We start from the raw sequence: 25,578 nt of genomic DNA, 5'->3' as shown, positions 1-25,578 counted from the left end.
ATAATTTGCCATGCGGTGGAAATATTCAAACAAATGACTGAACTGCCTGTCACCTTTTAATAATAATAATCTTCATAATGTACGTAATTTACAATCAATCATTAATTTCGTACTAAGTGTCCATAAAAAAGTACACAAAATAGTAAAAAAAAAAGCAAGCTATAAAATTAGTCTCACAAAGGTGTTGATCAGTTTATTCCAAAAAAGTAAAAAATCTAATTTCCATTAGACTATGGAACGACATATAATACATAAATCATAATACATAATATGGAGGAAATTCAATGACTTTTAGAAATAAAAAACTCCTGTGATGTACTTTAAACATTGAATAAACCATTAAAACCATGAAGAGAGTTTATTTTCTAAAAACCCACATAGATAATATAAATTATGTTTAGAAATGACAGTTAAGAAATGACCAATAAATAAATAAATAAAACTATGCTTGTGTGCAATGAACAGAGAGGGTATGAAGTAAGTAAAAAAAAAAATTCCTCATAAATTCAAAACCTTTATTCTAAATCCATGGCCTCTTCCGGGTTGGCCTAGAAAACGTCACGACCGAACAGCGTTTTCCGCTTCTGCCCATCCTAGCGTTATATAGATCAGCAGCAGCGAGAGGAAAACAGAGGAAGTGAAAGACAGGAAGACTGGAAAAGAGGGATAGCGCTGTTGTCTTTCGAGTGTGACCGGTGTCCATAGATCAGTGCAGTCACACAAGCTAAATATGCCGTTTATTTAAAACATTGATTATTTCCAACATATAAACAGATCCAGATATCAAGTGACACATTTATTCCCTTTATCCAATTAAACTAGTGCATTATCTGAGATTATTAGTTCGCTATAGAGTTTGTATCAGCTAACACATCAGATTTAGTAAATAAACAACACAGTTTAAGTAAGTTTATTAACATGTCTGATATCGGTGCGATCTGATCAAATGGTTCTTTTGTTGGGTGGAAGAACAGATGTATTCCTATTCAAAGTCGTGCCAACCGAAGATTAAAGTGAGTTTCAGCACCAGGAGGAGCTCAGAGAGGTGTGTAACCTGTCCTGCACTTTGTGTATGTGTGCATAGAGGTTTATGCGAGGCATAAATGGTTACCATAGTACTTGTTTGTAAGGCTGGTTCATAAGCATTTGGACACCAAAGCCTTAGCTAAAGATGACTCAGTGTCATTGAATTGGATTAAATGACTAAAAATACAATTATAAGTATGACTTAAGTGCCAAATTCTACCCAGTGAGTACGTCAGTAAAATCAAACGTTATATCTGTTAATATTGTTTTATGCAGTTGAGCTAACATGAACTAACAAAAAGTACCTTTATTTACTAACAGTGACAAAGGTGAATAAATACTGTAACAAATGTATTGCTCACTGTTAGTTGATGTTAGTTAATGCATTAACAAACTAGTGGGACCTTATTGTAAAGTGTACCTATATTGTTTATGAATAAGCTATATGCATCCACATTTGGCGCTGTTTATGTTTGATGTGCTTTGCTTTAATATTTGTATGTATTTCAGATGGATGAGGTATTGGAGAAGTTTCTGGAAGATCAGAAGATGAAGATAGCAGAAGAGAAGTCCTGTCTGGAACAGGAGCTCCCTTACATGGAGATGAGGGTGAGAGTTGGTGATGGTGTTAATGAAAGCATGTTTGATTTGTCATCATTGTAATGTTGTTTAATTTTTTTGATTTATAAGAGGCGGACAGGCCACGTCCTACAGAAAGAGAACATCCCTCCACGTACAAGTCAGCAAGGTACAGTGTTAATATGGTTGTAATTTAATTTCTGTTATATACATACCTGGTTTTAAAGGTGTGTTTGTGTATTTTCATCATGTAGATGGAGTGAGTCTGCCGCTCGGAGAGGAATATGAGAGAAAGAAACACAAACTGCAAGAAGAGCTCAGGAAAGATTACAGGAAATACATGGCAGAGGTGAGACACACTAATACATACATGCACACTTGGGCCCTGTCCTAAATGACCTTATTGAGGCCCGTTAAGATCTTAAAATGTCAATATTCAAAGACAGTGGGTCTTCAGTAATAATTGTATGGATAATTTCATATTTGTACACACAGGAGAACTTCTCTTGAAAAATCTCTGCCTAATTCACAATGTGTGCAAGAACATTCATTTGTTCTTAACCTCATTCTAATATTAATGAATTTGGAGTATTCTAAATGAGCGGCTGCATGTTTGAGGTTAGTCATTTGTATAAACATTCCCAAATCATTTCCATATAAGGGCTTTTTGTGCAACCTTCCCTTTCCAGCTTTTGTCACTTTCAGCAAACATATGACTTTAAGTATGCGGTCTTGTCTGAGAGCACACACAGAAATCACTTCATACACATTGAACACCTTTTATACATACCCAGATTATAGATGTCTTAGATAGCTGTACATGCACACTTCTGCATTGTTCTATAGAGAAACCTCAGAGCTTGAGCTTTAACATAGCTTTTTTACTCTCCATTGTATATGATGGAATATATTTAAAGGGTTAGCACCAAAAAATGAAATTTCATTAAGTACTCACCCTCATGTCGTCCCAAACCTGTAACACCTTTGTTCATATTTTGGAACACAAATTAATATATTTTTGATGAAATCTGGGGGTATCTGAACCACACATAGGCAGCAACCTCATTGCACCTTCTGAGGTCCAGAAAAGGTATTAAAGGATTAGTTCACTTCCAAATTAATATTTCCTGATAATTTACTCACCCCCATGTCATCCAGGATGTCCATGTCCTTCTTTCTTCAGTAAATTAAGGTTTTTGATGAAAAAAATTCAGGATTTTTCTCCATATAGTGAACTTCAATGGCCTCCAAACGGTTGAAGGTCAAAATTACAGTTTCATTCAAACCTTAATTTCTTTTTGACTGAAGAGAGAAGGACATGGACATCTTGGATGACATGGGGGTGAGTAAATTATCAGGAAATTTTCATTTGAAAGTGAACTAATTCTTTAAAGACATTGTTAAAATAGGTGACCTTAAAAGGTGCAATGATGTTGTTGCCTATGTGTGGTTCAGAAACCCTTGGGTATCATCTAAAATATCTTAATTTTTGTTCCGAAGATGAACAAAGGTCTTACGGTCTTACTAAGTATGTGTCTTTTCAAGTATGTGTGGTTTCTGTTGGATTTTTTGGATATGTAGAATAATGTTTTAGTACAGATGTTATAGGTGATTTGTTTGTGAAAACATTCAAGACACAGATTTCACAAACAAATTTGTGTGTACGCACACTTAGTGAATGAGACCCAATCTTCATTTCTCACTGTCCTTGTGTCTTGCAGAAAGATCACTGGGGTGCTGGTGACATTCACACAGTTCCAGAGAGAAGAAGAATACCCAGGGTACAGTACTGGATCAAAAGCCTGATTGTTTGTTTCCATCCTTGTATAGACCGTATGTAGCCCTGCCCCTTTTCAGAGCTGTGCTCGTTATATTCTGTTCTGCTCGTGATAGCTTTTGTTAACTCTATAATAAGTAAATCCACTTCACCAGCTAATTCCTCTTCAACAGTGGTGCCATTGAAATATGCAGAGCTACCGCAAAAACGGAAGTTCAAACACAAAATTCTAACTGAGCGCTTGATTCTTTGGTGCATAAGGTCTGAATCCTTGTGAAAAAGAAGTGCACTTAATTGTACTGAATGCACACTAGTAGTGTACTTCAAATCAAATCTTTAAAGTATATATATACAGTACAGTCCAAAAGTTTGGAACCACTAAGATTTTTAATGTTTTTAAAAGAAGTTTCGTCTGCTCACCAAGGCTACATTTATTTAATTAAAAATACAGTAAAAACAGTAATATTGTGAAATATTATTACAATTTAAAATAACTGTTTTCTATTTGAATATATTGCACAGTAATTTATTTCTGTGATGGCAAAGCTGAATTTTCAGCATCATTACTCCAGTCTTCAGTGTCACATGATCCTTCAGAAATCATTCTAATATGCTGATCTGCTGCTCAAGAAACATTTAATGTGTACAATTGTACCAAATATTTGTGTACAATATTTTTTTTCAGGATTATTTGATGAATAGAAAGTTCAAAAGAACAGTGTTTATCTGAAATCTAATCTTTTGTAATATTATAAATGTCTTTACTGCCACTTTTGATTTTTTTTAATGCATCCTTGCTGAATAAAAGTATTAATTTCTTTAACTTCTTTTCAAAAAAATAAAAATAAAAATTCTTACTGACCCCAAACTTTTGAACGGTAGTGTATAATGCTACAGAAGCTTTGTATTTCAGATAAATGCTGTTCTTTTGAACTTTCTATTCATCAAGGAATCCTGAAAAAAAAGTACACAACTGTTTTCAACATTGAAAATAATCATAAATGTTTATTGAGCAGCAAATCAGCATATTAGAATGATTTCTGAAGGATCATGTGACACTGAAGACTGGAGTAACGATGCTGAAAATTCAGCTTTGCATCACAGGAATGAATTACTTTGTCCAATATATTTAAATAGTACACAGTTATTTTAAATTGTAATAATATTTCACAATATTACTGTTTTTTACTGTATTTTTAATTAAATAAATGTAGCCTTGGTGAGCAGATGAAACTTCTTTTAAAAACATTAAAAATCTTAGTGGTTCCAAACTTTTGGTCTGTACTGTATAGTTTATATATATATATAGTTATAAATATATACTTTATATAAAAAAATTAGAACATTGTTCTAGTAGTTTTTGGATATTTTAATCCAAAAATCTTACAAATTGTGCCTTCAAGTATACTTATACTTATAAAGTGCACTTTGTAATAATGTAAAATTAAAAGGTTTAAAGTATATTTTAAATCATTAATTCATTTGTCATGTTTTAAAGATGTGACTAACATACTAAATTACTTGTTTTAATTTTAAATATTGTAAAGTAAATGTTTGTAATGTATTAAATAGCACATTAAAAAATGTGTAATTACAAATATATTTAAATACATGACATACAAGTTTACCATAAATTCTTGTTGTCAGTACATTTGGCAGTACGTTTTAACCATATTTCAAAGACAATAGAAGCAATTATGAAATTTCATATAAAGTTAAAGTTCTTTAAGTATAAGTATATAAAGTTCTTCTTAAGTATGTCAAAAACTCTTAAAGGTGATAGAGAGGACTTTTTCGTCGACTGAGAATCCAAAACTCGTGCATGAGTATTGGAACACGAGTGTTTACCACCGGCATTCGCTGTGGATTAGTGGATTCATTATGTCGGACTCACCGCAGGTAACTCTGCAGTTGTTATTCCTGTCTCCTGACAAAAACATTGATGAAGCGCCTGTGGAGTGTGGAAAGTTACTGGAGCACGCAGCCGTGCACGTCTCTCTCAAGGAACGTCACGACAGTGATTGACAAGCCAGAGGGCCAATCGTTTACGCGATTGGCTGATGCTTTTAAGGCCCTACCTCGTGCACAGATGTATATTAATATTATTACTTTCAGTGCACCTAATAAATAGTCTTTTATCAGTTAGTAAAGACAGTTTCAAGTAATATTGCAAAAATGTATAAAACAAAATATCCTATTTAGCACCTTTAAAGGTACAATATGTAATAATTTTGGCCGCTAGAGGTCGCTAGAAGCCTATTCAAAACAAAGGCGTAGCTTGATGACGCTAAGTTTCAGAGCGGAATCTTCGGGCATGTGGTCTCCGTCTCAACGGACAGTGCAAAAGAATAGGGATACGACTCGGGAAGAAATCATGTTCATGGATGAGATTATTAACGTTACTGTAGTATGAAGCAGAGCTGGACCGAGTGTTGTGGGAGCTGAACGAGGCCGCTGGAGCAATAGCGCAACACACGCCTCACAAGCAGCAGAACTTTTATGACACGCTTCCACTTTTCCAGTCATGAGTATGAGCAAAGAATATACTCTTTGGTAAGAGGTAACACAGCTCTGTTTATTATTAGATACATTTGAGTGTGTTGAAAATGAGGTTAGAACGTTACTATGTGCGTTCGCTCGGCGGCTGTTGTGAGACACTTGTTGCAAACTGCAGTAAACTAGATTGATTTTAGAATATCATATTAAACATTGGATGGCTTGTGTTGATAAATGGCATGCAATTAATTTTTAAACGTATTGTATGATGGAGAAAAATTATGTATTACTGTTACTAAAAATAAAGCTGCATCTGATTATGCTATGTTAGCTACTTGACAAAATAGTGTTTTTCTCTGAGGCATGGTAAAGCATGGTACTCTCGTAAAATCAAGAAAATTAGATTTAAACAATAAGACTAAATGTGTTTAGCTATATAACAATAATTTGTTTTCTGTCTATAAATGTAACCAAACAGTTGTTCCCTTTTCTATTAATACATGTAATATATATTAAAGTGTCTTTTGTGTTTCCATGGTTTCTAAAAAATAAAACCTTGTGCTATTAGTTATATCTGCTGTCATGCCAGACTCAGTACACAGCAATACACAGTCTTAATACCCAATAAAGCAAAATGTATTTTATTTTATTTTGTATACTGAAATAGTAATACTATATTTTTGACACTACCCAAATCCCCACTGTCCCATTCTTCTGATATGTCTCCCCATTAGAAAAGCCTCATCATCTGATATTTTTTACTGTACCATGGTTCTGCCAGAGTACTGATTTTTTTTTTTTAAAGGCAAGAAGTCTCTCACTCACAAAACGCTTGCTCTCTTTTTCAGACGGTCCGTGTGAGGCATGTGGCCACTCTTACAGATGTGTGTGGTCTGGGATGGGGTGTGTGTAGCTCTGAGGAAGACTGTAGTGATGAAGAACTCATGCTTTTACAAGGGAGGCGGAAAGAGAGAGACGCCAGGTCAGCAAACCGGTGAGGATGGAGAGAGGGAGAGATGCTTATAAACTGTGACTCATGAACCCATTTTGTGTTCTCTATGGGCTGGTTCTGAAATCCACTTTTTTTGTATATTATTTATTTAGTATTTATATATTAACTGTATTATCTTTATCTCTGTCTTTTTCATAAGAAGAGAAGAATTGTACACAGAGACAGGGCATCACACAAGCAAACTACAGCACAGAAACAGGTAAAACACATACACTGATTAAATTATTGGCAAGCTGGCAGCTTTTATTTATTAATATTTTGAATGGGAAAATGGTTTGAACTCGCATTTATCACCACTCCTTCACTATTGTAGAATGTCAGCATCCGTTGCCACCCAAGCCAATGAAAGATCTGTATCTGTGGCCAGTCAGGACACAGTTTGCACCACTGGACTCTTAATAGGTAAGAGTTCAGTATTGCGATTCTTATTGGTTAAAGGTCCTTGTTACTGTTTTGACTGGCTCAATAACTGGAAAAAAGGATAGAGAATGATTCTGACTTGATTTTAAAGGGATAGTTCACCCAAAAATGATCATTTACTCATCCTCATGTTGTTCCCAACACTATTTGGTTTCTAATGTTCTACAAATATTTTCTTTTGTGTTCTGCAGAAGATATAAAGTCATACAGGTTTGAAACAACATAAATGTGAGTAAATGATGACAGAATTGTAATTTTTGAGTGAACTATCCCTTTAACTGCCATTAACTGAGGCTTAGGCTTCTGACATGGCTGATGTTGATTGACAGGTGAAACAGATCTGGAGTTGACGCAGAAGATGAGAAAAGAGCGTTACAGATATCCCTGTAAATCAACTGTCTTTAGGGATAAGGAACTGGACCTGAGAGTTCCGAGGGTAACGGATGCTGAGAAAAAGGTAACAAGGTGTGCGTTTGTAAATGTGCACATATTTGGTGATGTTCTTGTGTTAATTTTCTGGTCTGTTCCTTTAAAGCGGCTCTTTGCCAGTGAGGCATCTGCATACAGAAAGCAACCTAGGGATGACATCACCCGCCTGGACACTGCCGAGCCTCCTGAGGGTCTTCTGCAATACAGGACAGACCCTCTGTCTCCATGCAGGTATGCCTGGATATACACAAGTGCACAAACACATTCACACATGCTATACTTTAAACTGTGAAAAATGAAAAAATGTTTTTTTTTTTCCCTTTTCAGCAGGATGCCTTTTGTCCCTACTCACCTCCCATTCCTTGCAGATGACTATAAGCCTCGAAATAATGATTCTGAGAGTTTGCCGAGCCCCAGCAGAGCCTGTAAGTCACAATTATGACCCATTATGACTACTTGAACTAAAATTTTTCATTGCAATGAGGATAAACATGGTTTTGTGCAATGAATTATTGGCTGATGAAAGCATGAAACCATCAATATTTATGAACCGAATAATGCATTTCAGGGGACATTTTTTGATTGCAGCAAAACCAGATGAATCTATTCAGCATGAAAAACAGTTTTTAAATACGTTCTGCATAGGATTCCCACTGGTGCTACATCATGAGTGTTTGTGTTTTCACAGATGGCCCAATAGCGGGAGTTTCTTTTCCAACATCATCAACAGAGCCACACTCACTCAGTCCACATGAGCACAGCAGAAACACTCACAGACAGTAAGAGCTCAGCTGTCACAGACCCTCACACAAATGCAATTTTCCAGACACATTATTGCTCATTGTAATTTGTGGTTGTTTAGAAGCAGGCATTAACACCAGCATCAGTCTGAGTGTTTCCAGCTTTCAGTTTGTATCTTCCTAAGATTGGCAAATGATTTCTTTCCATAACAATGTATCATGTATAATGCCACGTTTGTGACGAGGTTGGAAGTGGCAAAATCCAAGCTGGAATGTCTCACTTCTGACATCAGTGAGTTCCAGTTAGTCTTGTTCACATGTTGACCACACGATGTCGCCATGACACAACAAGAGCATTTCGTGTTTTTGTGTCAAATTTATGGCGAAAACAAACAGGGGAAAAAGCCAAAATGCTGCAGTTTGCTTTGCCAGCTGAGGAAAAACTATAATTAATGTATCATTGCAAAAACTTAAAGGGTTAGTTCACCCAAAAATTAAATTTCTGCATTAATTACTCACCCTTATGTTGTTCACACCCGTAAGAACTTAATATTCGTTCAGATTTTTTTTGTTTTTGTTTTTTTATCCCATAGAAAGGAACATATTTACCACATTCAAAGTCCAGGAAAGTAGTAAAGACATTTTTAAAATAGTCCAAGTGACTACAGTGGTTCAATCTTAATGAAGGTTCAATCTTTATGAAGTGACGAACATACTTTTTTTGTGCGCAAAAACAAAAAAATGACAACTTTATTCAACAATTTCTTCTCTCCCCTGTCATTCTCCTAATGCTGTTATGTTGTATAGACAAGTGCAGGCTTCTGTGTTCTATATGGAAGTAAAATAATGCCAAATGTTTTTGAAATAAAAAGCTTGTTGAATTGCACTATTTGAAAAAAATATGCATTACATTAGCTGTACTTGCATTTAGATGCACTGTATTTTTAAGGCTTGCATTTTTATGGGCTGAAATTCAACATGGTCGTATATTTAGGCTGTGAATATTTCAATTAAAAATATTTCACACACATTTTCATTATTAAAAATTCAATAATTCATATTCACCTTTTAGATTTCACTTCCAAAATATTCATTCATGTTTAAAAATACAACCTATAAAATTCAACTAGCAATTTTCAGTCCATTTTATTTCGCTTTACAAATTCGCTTCCACAAATTCAGTGGCTCAAATTCGGCAGAAAATTCAACATTTCACATCCGGGAACTGCAGGAAGAGCAGTAGAGTGCCGATGCATCATCTCTATCTGCTGTTGGTCTTCTTCACCAGCAGGTGCCGCTAGCGGCTGTTTAAGACGAGATCACGGCTAGTAAGTCATCATTCATTCATAAAAACAGATTTACAGAATTAGAGCAAGCGGTAAGTGAATGTGTGATGATTATCAGGGCCAGTATAAATGCAGAAAAGCTGATAAAGACACAAAAGCTGCATTTATGTTTAATTCAGTGTATTTACGCTTACTTTCCCAGTGTAGCTACAGCTTTCTCTCCAGTGAACAAGATAACGTTATTGCCCGATGCTGGTGTATAGATCAAACGTTAAATCTGAGATAGACATATATTTCTCTCTGTTGTTTAGTTTCCTTAACTTTATATCGCAGCGCTGTGTTGTAATACTAGGGCTTCCCTCATCCGTCATAGCTGCCATCAGGACATATAAACTCTTAACACAGCTTAATGGACTCGTACAGTGATATAAAAGACCAAACTCGCACCTCATTTGTGATGTAGGTTAGACTATATAGGCTCCAAGAAAGCAGATACTGGCATTAAGTTGATTTGACGCTGAACGTTTGATTATGATATTCGCAAATTTAGGGACTGTCTCTAAAGTTACAACATTATGTATTCACGTTTCTACCTTCAATAGCATTTAAAGAGAATGACTTAGTCACAAAACCAACTCTAAAGTGTTTATCTAGGTGTCAGGTATAATGCAAACCTTTTAGATTTTTGATGTTTATTAAAATAAAAGGTAACACTTTATATTAAATAGTTGATATGAACGAACAATGAACTGCACTTCTACAGCACTTACTAATCTTTGTTAATGTTAATTCCAGCATTTACTAATACATTATTAAAATCAAGAGTTGTATTTGTCAACTTTAGTTAATGCACAGTGAAGTAACATGAACAATGAACTGCTGTATTTTTATTAACGTTAACAAAGATTAACAAATACAACAACAAATGTGTTGCTCATGGATAGTTCACATTAGTTAATACATTATGAACCTTACTGTAAAGTGTTTCCAAATAAACTGTCAAGTAATATGTAAAGATTGCTATGTATTTCACTACTGTATTGGATCATACAAAAAAATGCCATAATTTAAAGCTCAATAGCATTTGATGAGAATGATTTACAATCACCAAAACTACCTGTGAAGTGTTCATCTATAGGTGCCAGGTCGAAGAGTGATGCACCCTTCTCTCTCTCTCTCTCTCTCTCTCTCTCTCTCTCACACACACACACACACACACATATTCAAACACACTCAACTCAAAGTACATGCACATATACTTTTTCTTTTTTTACACATTCATCACACAATTAGTTCTACTTAGTTAATTTTATTTCTAAATTTAATTTAAAATTTGTATAAGCAGGATAATCTATGATCAGGTAAAATAAAAAATGAACAAAGTAAAAAAAAAATTGTGTGATGAACGTGTAAAAAAAAAAAAAAAAGAAATAGTATATATGCATGTACTTTGAGTGGGGTGTGTTTGAATATGTATATGTGCATGTGTGTCTACAAGAGTTTGGTAGAAGGTAGAAACGTGAATACAGAATGTCGTAACTTTAGAGACGGTCCCTAAATTTGCGAATATCATAATCAAACGTTCAGCGTCAAATCAACTTTATGCCAGTATCTGCTTTCTTGGAGCCTATATAGTCTAACCTACATCACAAATGAGGTGCGAGTTTGGTCTTTTATATCACTGTACGAGTCCATTAAGCTGTGTTAAAGAGTTTATATGTCCTGATGGCAGCTATGACGGATGAGGGAAGCCCTAGTATTACAACACAGCGCTGCGATACAAAGTTAAGGAAACTAAACAACAGAGAGAAATATATGTCTATCTCAGATTTAACGTTTGATCTATACACCAGCATCGGGCAATAACGTTATCTTGTTCACTGTAGAGAAAACTGTAGCTACACTGGGAAAGTAAGCGTAAAGACACTGAATTAAACATAAATGCAGCTTTTGTGTCTTTATCAGCTTTTCTGCATTTATACTGGCCCTGATAATCATCACACATTCACTTACCGCTTGCTCTAATTCTGTAAATCCGTTTTTATGAATGAATGATTTACTAGCGTTGCTTTGGTCTTCCTAAACAGCCGCTAGCGACACCTGCTGGTGAAGAAGACTAACAGCAGATAGAGATCATGCATCGGCACTCTACTGCTCTTCCTGCAGTTCCCGGATGTGAAATGTTGAATTTTCTGCCGAATTTGAGCCACTGAATTTGTGGAAGCGAATTTGTAAAGTGAAATAAAATGGACTGAAAATTGCTAGTCGAATTTTATAGGTTGTATTTTTAAACAGAATAAATATCTTGGAAGTGAAATTTGAAATGTGAATATGAATTATTTAATTTTTGATAATGAAAATGTGTGTGAAATATTTTTAATTGAAATATTCACAGCTTAAATATACGACTGTGTTGAATTTCATCCCATAAAAATGCAAGCCTTAAAAATACAGTGCATCTAAATGCAAGTACAGCTAATGTAATGCATATTTTTTTTCAGTTAGAGCAATTCAACAAGCTTTTTATTTCAAAAACATTTGGCATTAATTTACTTCCATAGTTCTATGTATTTCCATCAAACATATCTTAATTTGTGTTCCTAAGGTGAACGAAGGTAGGGTTGCCACCCGTCCAGTAAAATCAATAAAGGATGCAATTTATAAGTAGTAGAGAAGCTCATTTGCGCGTCATTACATTTTAGCGGCTCTGTTTCCATAGCGACGGTGTCTCGAGAACAGGTGATGTAAACCTGTGCGTTTTTTTTAAAACTTGTCGAGCTCACATCCACCCTTTGAATGCAAGAGGCTCTCCAGATATAGGGCTGAATAGGAAAAAAGGTATCATTCACTGGGGGTCCGTGAATGTCTCTTATTTTGCCACACTGAAGATGTCTGGTATTTCAGGCTTTATTTCCAAGTAGGAGGTGGGGAAAATCCAAAGTCCGAGTAATCTGGAACTTAGCATTAGACACAAACAATATCCAGTTTCTCCAGAGCCACTTTGTGACATGTATTAAAAGAGCTGACAATTAAGATTCCAGCTGACAACAATGGCAGCAAACCAATGGCATCAACTCTTCAACTTGCTTTCTTTATGAAGATCTTGTGTCAGACACAGCTAATACAAACAAATTAGGTACAAGTTAGTTAGTTGTGTACTGTACATCAAAACATCTCAACCTAAAGGGGTAGTTCACCATAAAAATGTTTTCTTTTGTGGAACACAATTTTGAGTAGTGTCTTTTTTTTTTTCTCTTGTCCTTACAATGGAAGTCAATGGGCTCCAATACTGTTTGGTTACCAACATTCTTCAAAATATCTTCTTTTGTGTTCCACAGAAGAAAGTAAGTTGTACAGGAATAACATCAGAATGAGTAAATGATGACAGAATTTCTATTTTTGGGTGAACTATCTGTTATGAGCTGGTGCTACCCAACAAAGGAGAGGCCCCAAGTGCCACCAATATCTCTACAACTTTTAACCTTAATTGAAAAGCATTTACCACCAAACCCTCAGCCTAAAACTTGTTCTTTTAATGGTTCTTTCTTCAGCTTTTTTTTTTTTTTTTTTTGCACCATCAAAGATACATTTTTATACCATTTGTCTGTATGCATACAGTTAATACACATCTTAATTTGTGTTTGTGTGTGTTTCAGGAGGTTTCTGGGTGAGAATGAAGGTGTGGGTTCAGGTCTTTCAATGTTTCCTGCACATCATGCACAGAAGAACAGATTCAGCTATAAAGAGGAGCTCAGAAAGCAGGTGTGTCCTCCTTATTCCATATTAAAGGTCTTAAAAATATGGGTGTGCATTTATCTGTTTAGTCTAACTTTCTACTTGGAAAAGTGCATTAGAATGCTTCTTAATGAAGATTTCTAGCTTATTAATTTATTTATTTGTTTGTGTGCCCTGTGAGTAGATAGAGGAGCGGGCCGCACAGAGGAGAGCGGACAGAGAGGAGAAGAGAAGACTGGATGCGGAACTTGAAGCCGATATGAGAGCATATGAACCCTGGGGAAGGGGCGGAGCTGGTGCACCACTCAGAGACAGCACTGGAAATCTAATCAGTATGACTTATTTACTATGTGTTAGATCTCTAGCTAATCTGTTAGTTATGGAATGTTTGGCTATAGAAATGATGTGTTTGTGTGTGTAGCTGATCTCAAGCAGATGCACCTTTTGAATGCAGCAGCAGGAGCACAAAGAACAGAGAGGCCAGGTAACATGCTAGCACACATTTTAGTTTACATACAAATGCATATGTGATTTTAGCAAATGTTTACATTCTCAACTAAGTTGTGTATGTGTGTGTATCTGAAGGTTTTGTTGAGACACACACTCCACAGTTTGCAAGAGGAAATGTGTTCAATCAGATGCTGTCACCTCAGCAACTACTGGAGAAAGACCAATACAAAGCTTGCCTGAGACTCCAGGTACACACAAGTTTGGGGTCTCTATGAAAAATAAGAAATAAAAAATTACTTTCATTCAGCAAGGACACATGAAATTGATTTTACATTTCAACAAAAATTCTATCTTCTTTTGAAGATTCTATTCTTTAAACAATCCTGAAAAAATGTATCAAACGTATCTAAAAGTTTCTACAAAAAATATTAAAGGATTAGTTCACTTTAAAATTAAATTTCCCGATAATTTACTCTCCCCCTGTCCTTCTTTCTTCAGTTGAAAAGAAATTACATTTTTTGTTGAAAACATTCCAGGATTTTTCTCCATATAGTGGACTTCAGTGGCCTCCAAACGGTTGAAGGTCAAAATGACAGTTTCAATGCAGCTTCAAAGCGTTCTACACGATCCCAGATGAGGGATAAGGCTCTTATCTAGAGAAACCATTGCTCATTTTCTAAAAAAATAAAATAAAATTATATACGTTTTAACCATAAACACTCATATTGAACTAGCTCTCTTCTTCTTCTCTATTAGAAATCCGTCAGTGTAGACACTGCTGAGTGTATTACTGCCATCCACAGGTTAAAGTTTGAACTAATTGTAATATCCTTGCACTAGCATATTGAATATGACAAAATCCTGGAATGTTTTCATCAAAAACCTTAATTTTCTTTTCAACTGAAGAAAGAAGGACACGGACATCTTAGATGACATGGGGGTGAGTAAATTATCAGGAAATTTTAATTTGAAAGTGAACTAAACCTTTAAGCAACGCAAATATTTTCAACATTGATAATAATAAGAAATGAGCACCAAATCAGAATATTACAATGATTTCTGAAGGATCATGTAACACTTGAAATAATGGCTGCTGAAAATTCAGCTTTGCCATCACAGGAATAAATTACATTTTAAAATATATTGAAATAGAAACTTTATTTTTAACTATTTACTGTTTTGATCATTAAATGCATTAATTAAAAAAAAAAAAGGACCCCACTGTACCTGTATAAAAACACCATATATTTAACGATCTTTGTGTGCGTTTTTCTGTGTGTGTTTGTGTGTGTGGCATTAGATGGAAGAGAAGCGAAGGAAGCAAGCGGAGGAGAGAGAACGGATGAAGGCAGAGGAGGAGAGGGAGGACAGACGGCTGGCAGAACAGAGAGAAAAAATCAGGAGAGAGTATGAAGAGGAACAGGAGAATAGGAAACGCAGAGAGATGGAGGTCAGACTGACACATACATTCCTGCCCGTCATATTTTTTCAGTGACCAGCACCGCTGACTTTAAGCAAACTTATATTTTTTTGCAGCAAAAACTGAAGAATGAAGAACTTGTTCGTCTAGCGGAGGAGAGACGGAGGGATGCAGAGAAAAAGAAAAAAGAAGAAGAAAAAGAAAAAGAGAGAGCAGCTCTCCGAAAACAAGAAGAGCAAGAGAGACAAATACGACTGCAACAGGTGTGTGGACTAGGGCTGGGCGATGTATCGCATGCGATTGTCACGCGCATTTCGTCAGTAAAGCCGGTTCCCTGATTACCGTTAAATCGCCATCACCTGCTTTCAAATGGAGCACCATTTAATAGACAGAGCCGTAGTTCACTGACAAGCCACGCAATATCGCGTTCATTATCAAAGGCGATTCATCTGCAATAATGAACGCGATATTGCGTGGCTTGTCGGTGAACTACGGCTCTGTCTATTAAATGCCGCTCCATTTGAAATCAGGTGATGGTGATTTAGCGGTAATCAGGGAACCGGCTTTACTGAAAAAATGTGCGTGACAATCGCACGCGATATATCTCCCAGCCCTAGTGTGGATGTGAATTTACTGTAACTGTATATGTGTGTTTTAGCATAGATACAAAGTTCTGTCATGAAACTTAACTCAATCTGCTGCAATCACATCATTCTCTATGACTGTATGGTTCCTGCTGTATCAGTAGCCAATGAGCTTATTGCTCAACCTTCAAATACTTGGTCTGCATTTTCTGTAGCAGTTGCAACGCGCTTTCAGAAACCCTCCAACTTCCACAGCTCCACCTGTATAAATATGCTTCTGTTTGCTATATTGTACAGCAGTAGCATTTCTTACTTGCTCACAGCAGCATTTTGTGTATGCATTGGCAGTAGCAAGTCCTGTACCTGATCTACAGCAGCAGCGTAGCAGATCTATTCACCAAAACCAAACATAACAACATCGTCATATACATTACCATGCCAAACACTCGGAGTTGCCATGACAGAACTAAATTTCCCTAAAAAATGTTCACGTATGTAGTGAGTGTGTGTGACTGTTTTGTCACCACTGACTCAGTGTTTTTTTTTTTTTTTTTTTTTTTTTTTTTTTTTTGGTTCAACGTGCGCCATCCCCTCCCATCCCTACCTTACAGAATAAACACCGCAACCCTTCAAACGCTATAGTAACAAACGCTCCATTAAACATTTACTTGAACAAACAAACATTGCAAAAACTCATGTTCACTTCTCACCCACTTATTTCTGTATATTCTTCAGGATTTCCCTCCATTTGGGGCGCCTCCATCTCCAGAACACAGAAACCATCAGAGAACAGAGAGTAATATCATGAGGAGAAAATCTTACTGACTTTGTTTTTTATATTAAACTAATAATATTTGCTAAACCCTAACTCTAAACCTGATTCTTACAGAAATCGTATATAAATTTTAGATTTGATTTTGAATTAAAAAAATAATTTAGTTCATTGTCCATTATTAATTATGGAAAATCCTTGTAATGTAGGTGAATTTAGGTACTGAATTTAGTTTATAGAGTATAGAGCAGGGGTACTCAAATATAAACTTGAAAGGTCCACTCACCAAATTTCCATTTAGTCTGAGGTCCAGAAAAGTGATGGTCAAATTCCAAATAGAGAACACCAACAAAAAAAACAGAGGCAATCCCCAGAAGTTTCGAACTATACACAAAAAACGACATGGTAGGCCTTTTAGTGTGAAAGGTGACACCTTCTTTTTGCCACCAGTTGTTTAAACTTGGGCATAAAAGGTGTGAGGGCCAGGCGGATGCACTGATGTAAGTGTTCATTGGTGAGTGTGCTGCGGTATGCGTTTTTTACCATGTTCATGGTTGAAAAGGCAGATTCACAGCAGTATGTTGAGGGAAACATTGTGAGAATTTGAAGGGCCATCTTCTGCAGGAGAGGAACACCTGCTGCAGTGACCATCTTCGTCCAGAAGGTGACAGGGTCACAGTGAGATTCCTGCAGTGCTAGGTTTTCTTGCAGCTCAATTAGCTCTGTTTGCAGAGAAGCAGCACTGGCCCATTGGAAGACTTTCGTGGCTTCAGTTGAAAATTCTGCAATATTTTTGACAAGAAATGGATTTTCAATGCACAGCAAGACTTGTTTTCCCAGAGGGAAATCTTCAAAGCGACTTTGGACATTTTTGATCAGCTTGTCCAGGAATTCAGCATAATTGTGATGATGATGTTTTCCTGCAGTCTGATCCAAAAGTCTTGGGAAGTGAAGCAGGTCCTGCTCTAAGTCACATTTGAAAACCTCCAGCTTCCTCTGAAAAGCACGGACAGCTGACATGAGGCCACACACTGCCCTGGAGCTTCATATTAAGGTCATTGAGATGGGAAGTAATGTCAGTTAGAAAAGCAACAATTTCCATTTCCTCTTCATTCTTCATGAAATCCACAAACGGTTTGGCTTTTGCACTCTTCTGATCCAACAGAAATGTCTCCAGCTCTTTCCGCAGTGCCCAAAACCGCTCCAGTACCTTGCCTTTACTAAGCCACCGGACGTGGTTGTGAAGAAGCAAATCATCAAATGTTGCATTCACCTCTATTAGAAATGAGCGCAACAAACGATGTTGCAGAGCAGAGTATGCTCTCAGATAGTTGACAAGTTTCATGACTGTTGTCATGACTTCCATGTACCTTTCTCCAAGGCTGGCACACAAAACCATCTGGTGAATTATGCAGTGGTATGCCATGAGGTCAGGGTGGTGAGCTCTCAAGCGTGCCACTAATCCCCTCTCTCTCCCAATCATACTTGGCGCTCCATCAGTAGCAATGGAAACAACATGCTTCAGGTCTATCTCTCTGTCTCTAAGCATCTGTGTCACTGCTTCATAAATATCGTCCCCCCTTGTGTGTCCATGGAGGTTTGTGACACCCAAAACATCTTCATGAAATTCTCCCTTTTCTTCATCAAAAAATCTGACAAAGACCATGAGTTGTGCATTGTCTGTGTTGTCTGTGGATTCATCCACAGCCAATGAAATGAATTTGGCTTTTTTTATAGCAGAGCTAAGTTGTTCAAGCAAATCATCAGCAAGTATTTCAGTTTGTCTTGCCGCAGTGGAATCAGAACAGGGTATTTGGCTTATTTTCTTGATTATTTCATCCTTTTGAGTCCCTTCAAACAGAGCAGTCACCACTTCACTCATACACTCCTTGACTATTTCAGCATCAGAGAAGGGTTTCTTGTGTTTTCCCAGGACCCATGCTACTCTTAGTGAGGCTTCTGTTGCCCGCTCTTGTTGTGTGGCTGATCTAACTATTACACTGCTTGTAGCTGATAGGCTGATTTCAGCTGGTTTATTTTTGTTGTCCTCAACTCTGTGTTCTGAGGGAAATTTTGTTCAAAATGTGCATGCTTGGTTTCGTAATGGCGCTTCACATTACCACTTTTGATGATTGCTACCGTGTCGTTGCAGATTAAACACATTGGTTTTGTGCTTCCCACGGGGAGCACGAACGCATATTTTTCTGTCCACTCACTTTTAAACTCGCGGTTTTCAAAATCGACTTTTCTTTTCTTATCAACAGACAGCTTTGAGCACGCCATTTTCACTTTTAGACCGCAAGAAAAGAACGGTTACCTATATTTGCACTGCTCGCAAATGATGAGACTGCCTGTTTATCTGCCTGGCCCAGAGCACGTGACCGGTGGATAAGTCTGACTGACTTGAGTGAGTGACGTTGCTATAGCGATGCAGTTACAGCTGATATGATCGGACATAGATGAAGCAGCCAAACCGAATAGAAGCCTCAAAGATATATAGCGCGGAATCACAATTGTTCACTGCACTGAAAACTCATTTGGATTATGATTAAAATAGCATGTTGGTTTTGGCGTCGGTCCAGATTTAACCGTGTCTGGGTCCGGAAACGGACCGGAGTCCGCCTATTGAGTACCCCTGGTATAGAGTAAGTTAAGTCCATTTCATTTTTAGATTATTATTTTGGTCTGGTTATGAACCTTTTTGGATTGTTTGGTCTGCTTATAAATTGACTAATACAACCCTCACAAGTCCATTTTTGATGGTTTACTGTATTTGTCTGTCTTCTCTTCAGAGGACAGAAGTGAGGTTTTTAATGAGCTGAGTGTGTTGAGAAGACGTCTACGCAGTGAACAACAGCGTCTGGAGGAGCAGCTCTTGCACACAGAGTGGGAGCCTCTCCCCTCCCCCTTCACTGACAGGTACAGTGCGTTGTGTAATAATGTTTGCTTAATATTTAAGTCTTACACTAAATGAATGTTTTAATCATTTGCCACACATGACCTTATAGTCAACCTATTGTACATGAATACAGCAGGTCACTACAGTTGTACTGTGTCAGAGACATAGGCATCAGTCTTTTCCAGTCTTGGCTGGTTTTGACTGGTTCTACTAAATGAGCTGTTTTTCCGGTAGTTAATGAGAATCCGTAATCATCTGTGATCTCTCAAACTATGTTTATAATATGGCTGTCTGGAAGGAAATGATACTTAGGAAGTATGGTGCATAAAATGTGTGTGTGTTTTTTTTTTTACATGACAGAAATACGCCCAATGAATTCTAGGATTTCATGATTACAGAACTGATCTAAAATATAAACACAAATACAAATAATTAAAATTGCAGTTTAGCTGACAGAAGTTGGCTGCATGTTTTTCAGACTTGTAGTTCATGTATTCTGGTCGTAGCCTAAGGTTTTCATTCTGTTTTCATTCAGAAATTCTTAAAGTATCCAAAAGTATCATATTCACAAAAATTGGAGGTTGTTCCACATTATTAAGCAAGTCACAGTTCTCATGCAATATGGGGAGGAAGAAAGATCTTTCTGAAGATGAAAAGCATGAAATGGTGCAATGTTGTGCAAAAGGCATGAAAACAACTAATATTGTGTGAAACTGAATGGAGATTATCAAATTATCTTAAGATTTATGAGTGATTTAGAGCACAGCAGAACTCGGTCAGATAAAGGCTTATTAATGAAAGTTCCTATCAAAAAATGTATTGTATTAAAAGGGTAGCTATAAAAAAAAGCCAGTGTTGAGCAGCAAACAGGTATTTGAAGCTGCTGGTGTCTCTGGAGTCTCGAGAAGCTCTCCATGCAGGCTGGCAGTTGTGCGTAAAGATGCATTTTAGACACCACTAACCAAACCTCACAAAGAGAAACGTTTACAGTGGGTTTATAAATACATTTTCAAACAGTTTTATTGCTGTGGTGTTTTTTTGCAGCATGGGATAGTGCATAGTGCATTGTACAATAGTCCATTGTACTATGTACTATCCTCGTTTTTATACCAAAGCTGAAAATGGCCAGTTATGAACTCCACATATCTTGCAAAAGTCATTTAAATACCCTCAGAGACACTAAAGGGACCTTCCATCTCACTTCCCAATATTCCAGCCCAAATCATCACCCACCAGCTCCTTGCTGACGTCACAGTCTTGTTGGAACGTGGTGGTCATTCACCAACCATCCAGAAATCCATCCGTTTAGACCATCCATTGTAGTACGGCATTAGTCAGTGAATAAAACTATTAAAAATGAGTCTTCATGTATTTCTACACCCACTGTAAATATTTCTCTTTGTGAGGTTTGGTTACTGGTGTCTAAAATGCATCTTTACGCACAACTGCCAGCCTGCATGTAGAGCTTCTCGAGACTCCAGAGACACCAGCAGCTTCAAATACCTGTTTTCTGCTCAACACTGGCTTTTTTATAGCTGCCCTTTTAATACAATTAATTTTTTTTGACAGGAACTTTCCTTAATAAGCCTTTATCTGACCGAGTTCTGCTGTGCTCTAAATCACTCACAAATCTCATGATAATTCAATAATCTCCATTCAGTTTCACACAATATTAGTTGTTTTCATGCCTTTTGCACAACTTTGCACCATATCATGCTTTTCATCTTCAGAAAGATCTTTCTTCCTCCCCATATTGCATGAGAACTGTGACTTGCTTAATAATGTGGAACAACCTCTAAGTAGGGTTTCCATAGATCTGACAAATTATTTTGTCTGAGATTTATACCAGTTATCTAAAAAGACATGGATAAATAAACAAAGATTTTCTTAGAAAAACTAAAATCTGAATGTTTATTGTACAGAAATCTTACTGATTTCTCTCTTGCATAATAATTTGGAACGCAGTGTAATAAATTATCTATGATATTTTTATCAGCACATGCTGTTTTATTTAAGCAGCATTGTGAATAGCTTTGACTATTTTCACAATATAGCATTGAGTGTGTGTGTGTGTGTGTGTGTGTGTTTGTAGATCCAGGGTGGATGTGTTTGACATGGCTCGTTTGCGTATGCCTGTTCGAGGCCCCTCTTCCCGTGGCACTGAGCCAATCAGCTCAAAGAAAACTGATGACATCATGTACAGGGGTAAGAATTGACTGTTATACTAATATAAATCTGAGCTATGAGGATGTAATTACTGAAATGAATATTAGTTTGCGAGTGTTTGTGTCGGTATTTCCTTCACTATAAAGCAGGTCAAATATTGTGACTGAAATGAGAGCTCACTATAATGTTTGGTCTTATGTATATTTGACACACTTTTTTCATATTTCTCAGATGCCTTTTTGCCTCTTCCTAGAACACGGCAGTCTGTAAGTCTTCCTCTCATACTATGAATGTAAGACGTGCTTGTTGCTTCCTGTGCTTGTTATTTCCGTTGTATTCTGGATTACCAGAAGCAGCCCAAGCAGTACTTGTGATGCCCTTTAAATCATGAGATAAGTCTGAATGATGTGTAACATGGCAGTTCTTTTTTTCTATCTCACAGAGGAACCGAGATGTTGAGGGGGGACGAGGATCTGTGCTTCTGTCAGAAAGTGAATTTATCGGTGGGATCACACACAATTCTTTAATTGTTTGATGAGTATAAACATAAAAAATATATATATATATATTATTTTTTTTATTATATATAGTGGCCACAATTTTCTTTGATACCTAAGCATAGATGCAAACTCCTCACCTTTCAGAGAGAACTAAAATGAGAGTGAGATCAAAATAGGTCACTAATGGGATTTGCATTGATCCAGTGAGAAAGTGTTTTTATGGGGGGACCTTACAAGGGTACTTGTGAACTTACAAGAGTAAATAAAGAACTGGTTGTTTCAGTAAGTACTGTACAGTGTTTCTTTTACTCTTTACTTAAAAATGACTATGTCTATAATGGGTAATATTTTATGTATTTGAGGTCTGAGATGTGGCAAACAGTGTTGCCGTCTAATCATCCAATATTGTCTTAAATATCCTGCATAGCACTTCATCTTTTATAACATGAGATTTTAACCAAATGTTGATTTTGGTAAAATGTTGCAACAATATGTTAATTTTTTTTCATGAAAAAATTGTTTTGGACATACAGGGTAATAAAAAATAACCACAAATGAGCATGTTAAGCAAATAACTTAAAAAAAAAATAAAAAAAATTCAAATGTATGCATGTTTTTGCACTATACAGTACAACAAAATATTAAACCAAATTATATTTATTTTAAAGAAAAATATGAACACGCTTTTAAAACATTTGACGAGATGTTTAAAAAAAAGAAGTAAAATATCACTTTCTCGTATGTATTTATTTTTAGACCAGAATGGGGTTGCGTTCCCACTTCCTCCAGATGTTGAGAGGAAATCAGCTAAGCCATCTGCACGAGAGCGACGCAGATTAGCAAACCTTCAGGTAATTCACATTGAAACAGCTAAACATATGTCTGTACATAACTTCAAATTCATATAGACGGTACAATTTATACTGATAAAATTGCATGCCGTTTTTATTGTCAGCTGTATTTTCTTCATGTGTCATTTGATTCATTATTCCTGACATTTTGGACAAGCATGTGAATTGTCTGATACCTAAAAAGAGCTCAACTACATTTCACACAACTCATGATAAGCAAATGTTAAAGGGTTAGTTCACCCAAAAATGAAAATTCTGTCATTACTCACCCTCATGCTGTTCCACACCTGTAAGACCTTTGTTAATCTTCGGAACACAAATTAAGATATTTTAGTTGAAATCCGATGGCTCCGTGAGGCCTTCAAAGGGAGCAATGACATTTCCTCTCTCAAGATCCATAAAGGTACTAAAAACATATTTAAATCGGTTCATGTGAGTGCAGTGGTTCAATATTAATATTATAAAGCGACGAGAATATTTTTGGAGCGCCAAAAAAAAAACAAAATAACGACTTATATAGTGATGGCCGATTTCAAAACAATGCTTCAGGAAGATTCAAAACACAAATTAATCTGTGTATCGAATCTGCTGTTCGGAGCGCCAAAGTTGTGATTTCAGCCGTTGGCAGTTTGACACGCGATCTGAATCATGATTCGATACACTGATTCATTTGTGCTCCGAATCTTCCTGAAGCAGTGTTTTGAAATCGGCCATCACTAAATAAGTCGTTATTTTGTTTTGTTTTTTTTGGCGCACCAAAAATATTCTTGTCGCTTTATAATATTAATAGAAATATGTCCAAATTCACAGTACTCCTAAAAGAATAAGCAAGAAGTACCTGGATAACCTACTGCTTTTACCGAGATTCTGAAGTGTGCATACTATGGGCACTTTACTGTGCCAAGAGGCCATTTTTTTTAAGCAGTCATAAGGTAATAACTTATTCAAAATAAGAACCTTCTCAAGAGAGTATGCATTTTTGGACCCAGCCAATGTCGGGAGCTGTAATCTAGGGTTTAGATTTTGTCACTACATAATTCCCATTTTTTTGTTTTGCATATAACTTTCATATGCATGATTTACATAATGACTTCAATATAATTCTAAAATGTGGAAAATAGTCAAATAAAGGTGCATGTGTGTGTTTAGGCTGCAGAAAAGCAGCCGGTGCACCAGCAGTCCTTCAGTATGAGGAATCTCAGAGACACAAATGCACTCAGGACGAAGAGACTACAAGCCTTTGGTCATCGTCACACTACAGAAGGTGTGTGTTTGTCTCTGTGTATGTTCTGTGATTCGTTTAAGATTCAGAACTTATTTCAATGATGTGTTTAGGAGGCTTCTCTGATGATGAAGATGGTCGTCGTGATGAGCGTTTTACCCTGCCGTCTCCTGGCAGGCCCAGCTCTATTGATACGGCAGCTACAGAGCCCTGGATTCGTGCGGAGTCGTCAGACACACTCAGGAGGCTGATGTCTGGCTCTGAACACTAAGACGGATGTAGGATGGGCTATAACCTACACAACTGCATATGCAGGACATTTTATGAAATGTGTGGATCTTTTGAGGAAATAAAAGACAAGCTCAACAGAATCTCTATGAGATCAGCTGCTTGACGGCATAATAAAATCTGTTGGATTCATGATATTTTAAACAGAAGGAATGTTACAATATTGTTTGAATTACTTTCAGAATTTTTTTTTTTCAGCTGCTAAAACCATTGACAGCCAATCAGAATCCACCTGACTTTTAAAGAGCTTGAGCATTTGAAGTGTTTATTATAAAAAGAAATCCGATGGCTCAGTGAGGCCTGCATTGCCAGCAAGATCATTTCCTTTTTCAATGTCCAGAAAGCTACTAAAGACATATTTAAAACAGTTCATGTGAGTACAGTGGTTGGACCTTAATATTATAAAGGGACGAAAATAGTTATTGTGTGGCTAGAAAAACAAAATAACGACTTTTCAACAATATCTAGTCATGGGCGATCTCAAAACACTGCTTCATGAAGCTTCGAAGCTTTACGAATATTTTGTTTCAAATCAGTGGGTCGGAGCACCAAAAATATCACATGATTTCAGTAAACAATACTTTGTTTGTTGGAGTGTTACAGCAATCAAGAAATCAAAATTTGTTTATATATACAGAATACTGTTAAAAGTTTAGTTCACGCAGAAATGAAAATTATGTCTTTAGTTACTCACCCTCATGTCATTTCACACTCTTAAGACCTTCGTTCACCTTCAGATATTTTTGATAAAATCCGATGGCTCTTGAGGCCTGCATTGAGAGCAACTTAGACGTTCAAATGCCCAGAAAGCTACTAAAAACATTTTTAAAACAGTTCATGTGAGTACATTGATGAGAATACTTTTTGTGCGCCAAAACAACAAAATAACTTTATTCAACAATATCTTGCACTCGTCACTAAACGAA

The 25,578-nt window shown here is 36.5% G+C and overlaps 1 protein-coding gene across 4 annotated transcripts; it reads left to right on the top strand.

Annotated features, from left to right (window-relative positions):
* Nucleotides 1–629: 629 nt before the first annotated feature.
* On the top strand, nt 630–25,578 carry cspp1b (centrosome and spindle pole associated protein 1b). 4 transcript variants are annotated; one of them, XM_067363750.1, is made up of 28 exons: nt 630–787; nt 975–1,045; nt 1,537–1,635; nt 1,717–1,774; nt 1,860–1,954; nt 3,327–3,386; nt 6,727–6,872; nt 7,030–7,089; nt 7,204–7,292; nt 7,640–7,767; nt 7,846–7,970; nt 8,067–8,164; nt 8,428–8,518; nt 13,422–13,527; nt 13,685–13,832; nt 13,922–13,984; nt 14,086–14,198; nt 15,251–15,400; nt 15,487–15,635; nt 16,529–16,595; nt 16,690–16,750; nt 19,519–19,645; nt 21,718–21,830; nt 22,023–22,057; nt 22,234–22,294; nt 23,048–23,142; nt 24,292–24,406; nt 24,478–25,578. In XM_067363750.1, exons 3-28 carry the CDS (start codon nt 1,537–1,539, stop codon nt 24,633–24,635), a joined length of 2,610 nt encoding a protein of 869 aa, XP_067219851.1. In that variant the 5' UTR covers nt 630–787; nt 975–1,045; the 3' UTR covers nt 24,636–25,578. The 4 variants fall into 4 exon arrangements, with proteins under 4 accessions (XP_067219851.1, XP_067219854.1, XP_067219852.1 ...); XM_067363753.1 differs by having other exon boundaries at nt 630–1,045; nt 6,727–6,860; XM_067363751.1 differs by having other exon boundaries at nt 630–1,045; nt 7,033–7,089.

The sequence above is a fragment of the Chanodichthys erythropterus genome, chromosome 16, assembly GCF_024489055.1.
Source record: "Chanodichthys erythropterus isolate Z2021 chromosome 16, ASM2448905v1, whole genome shotgun sequence".
NCBI lineage: Eukaryota > Metazoa > Chordata > Actinopteri > Cypriniformes > Xenocyprididae > Chanodichthys > Chanodichthys erythropterus.
The sequence above is the reverse complement of the archived record's forward strand: the minus strand, read 5'-3'. Positions and strand labels throughout refer to the sequence as shown.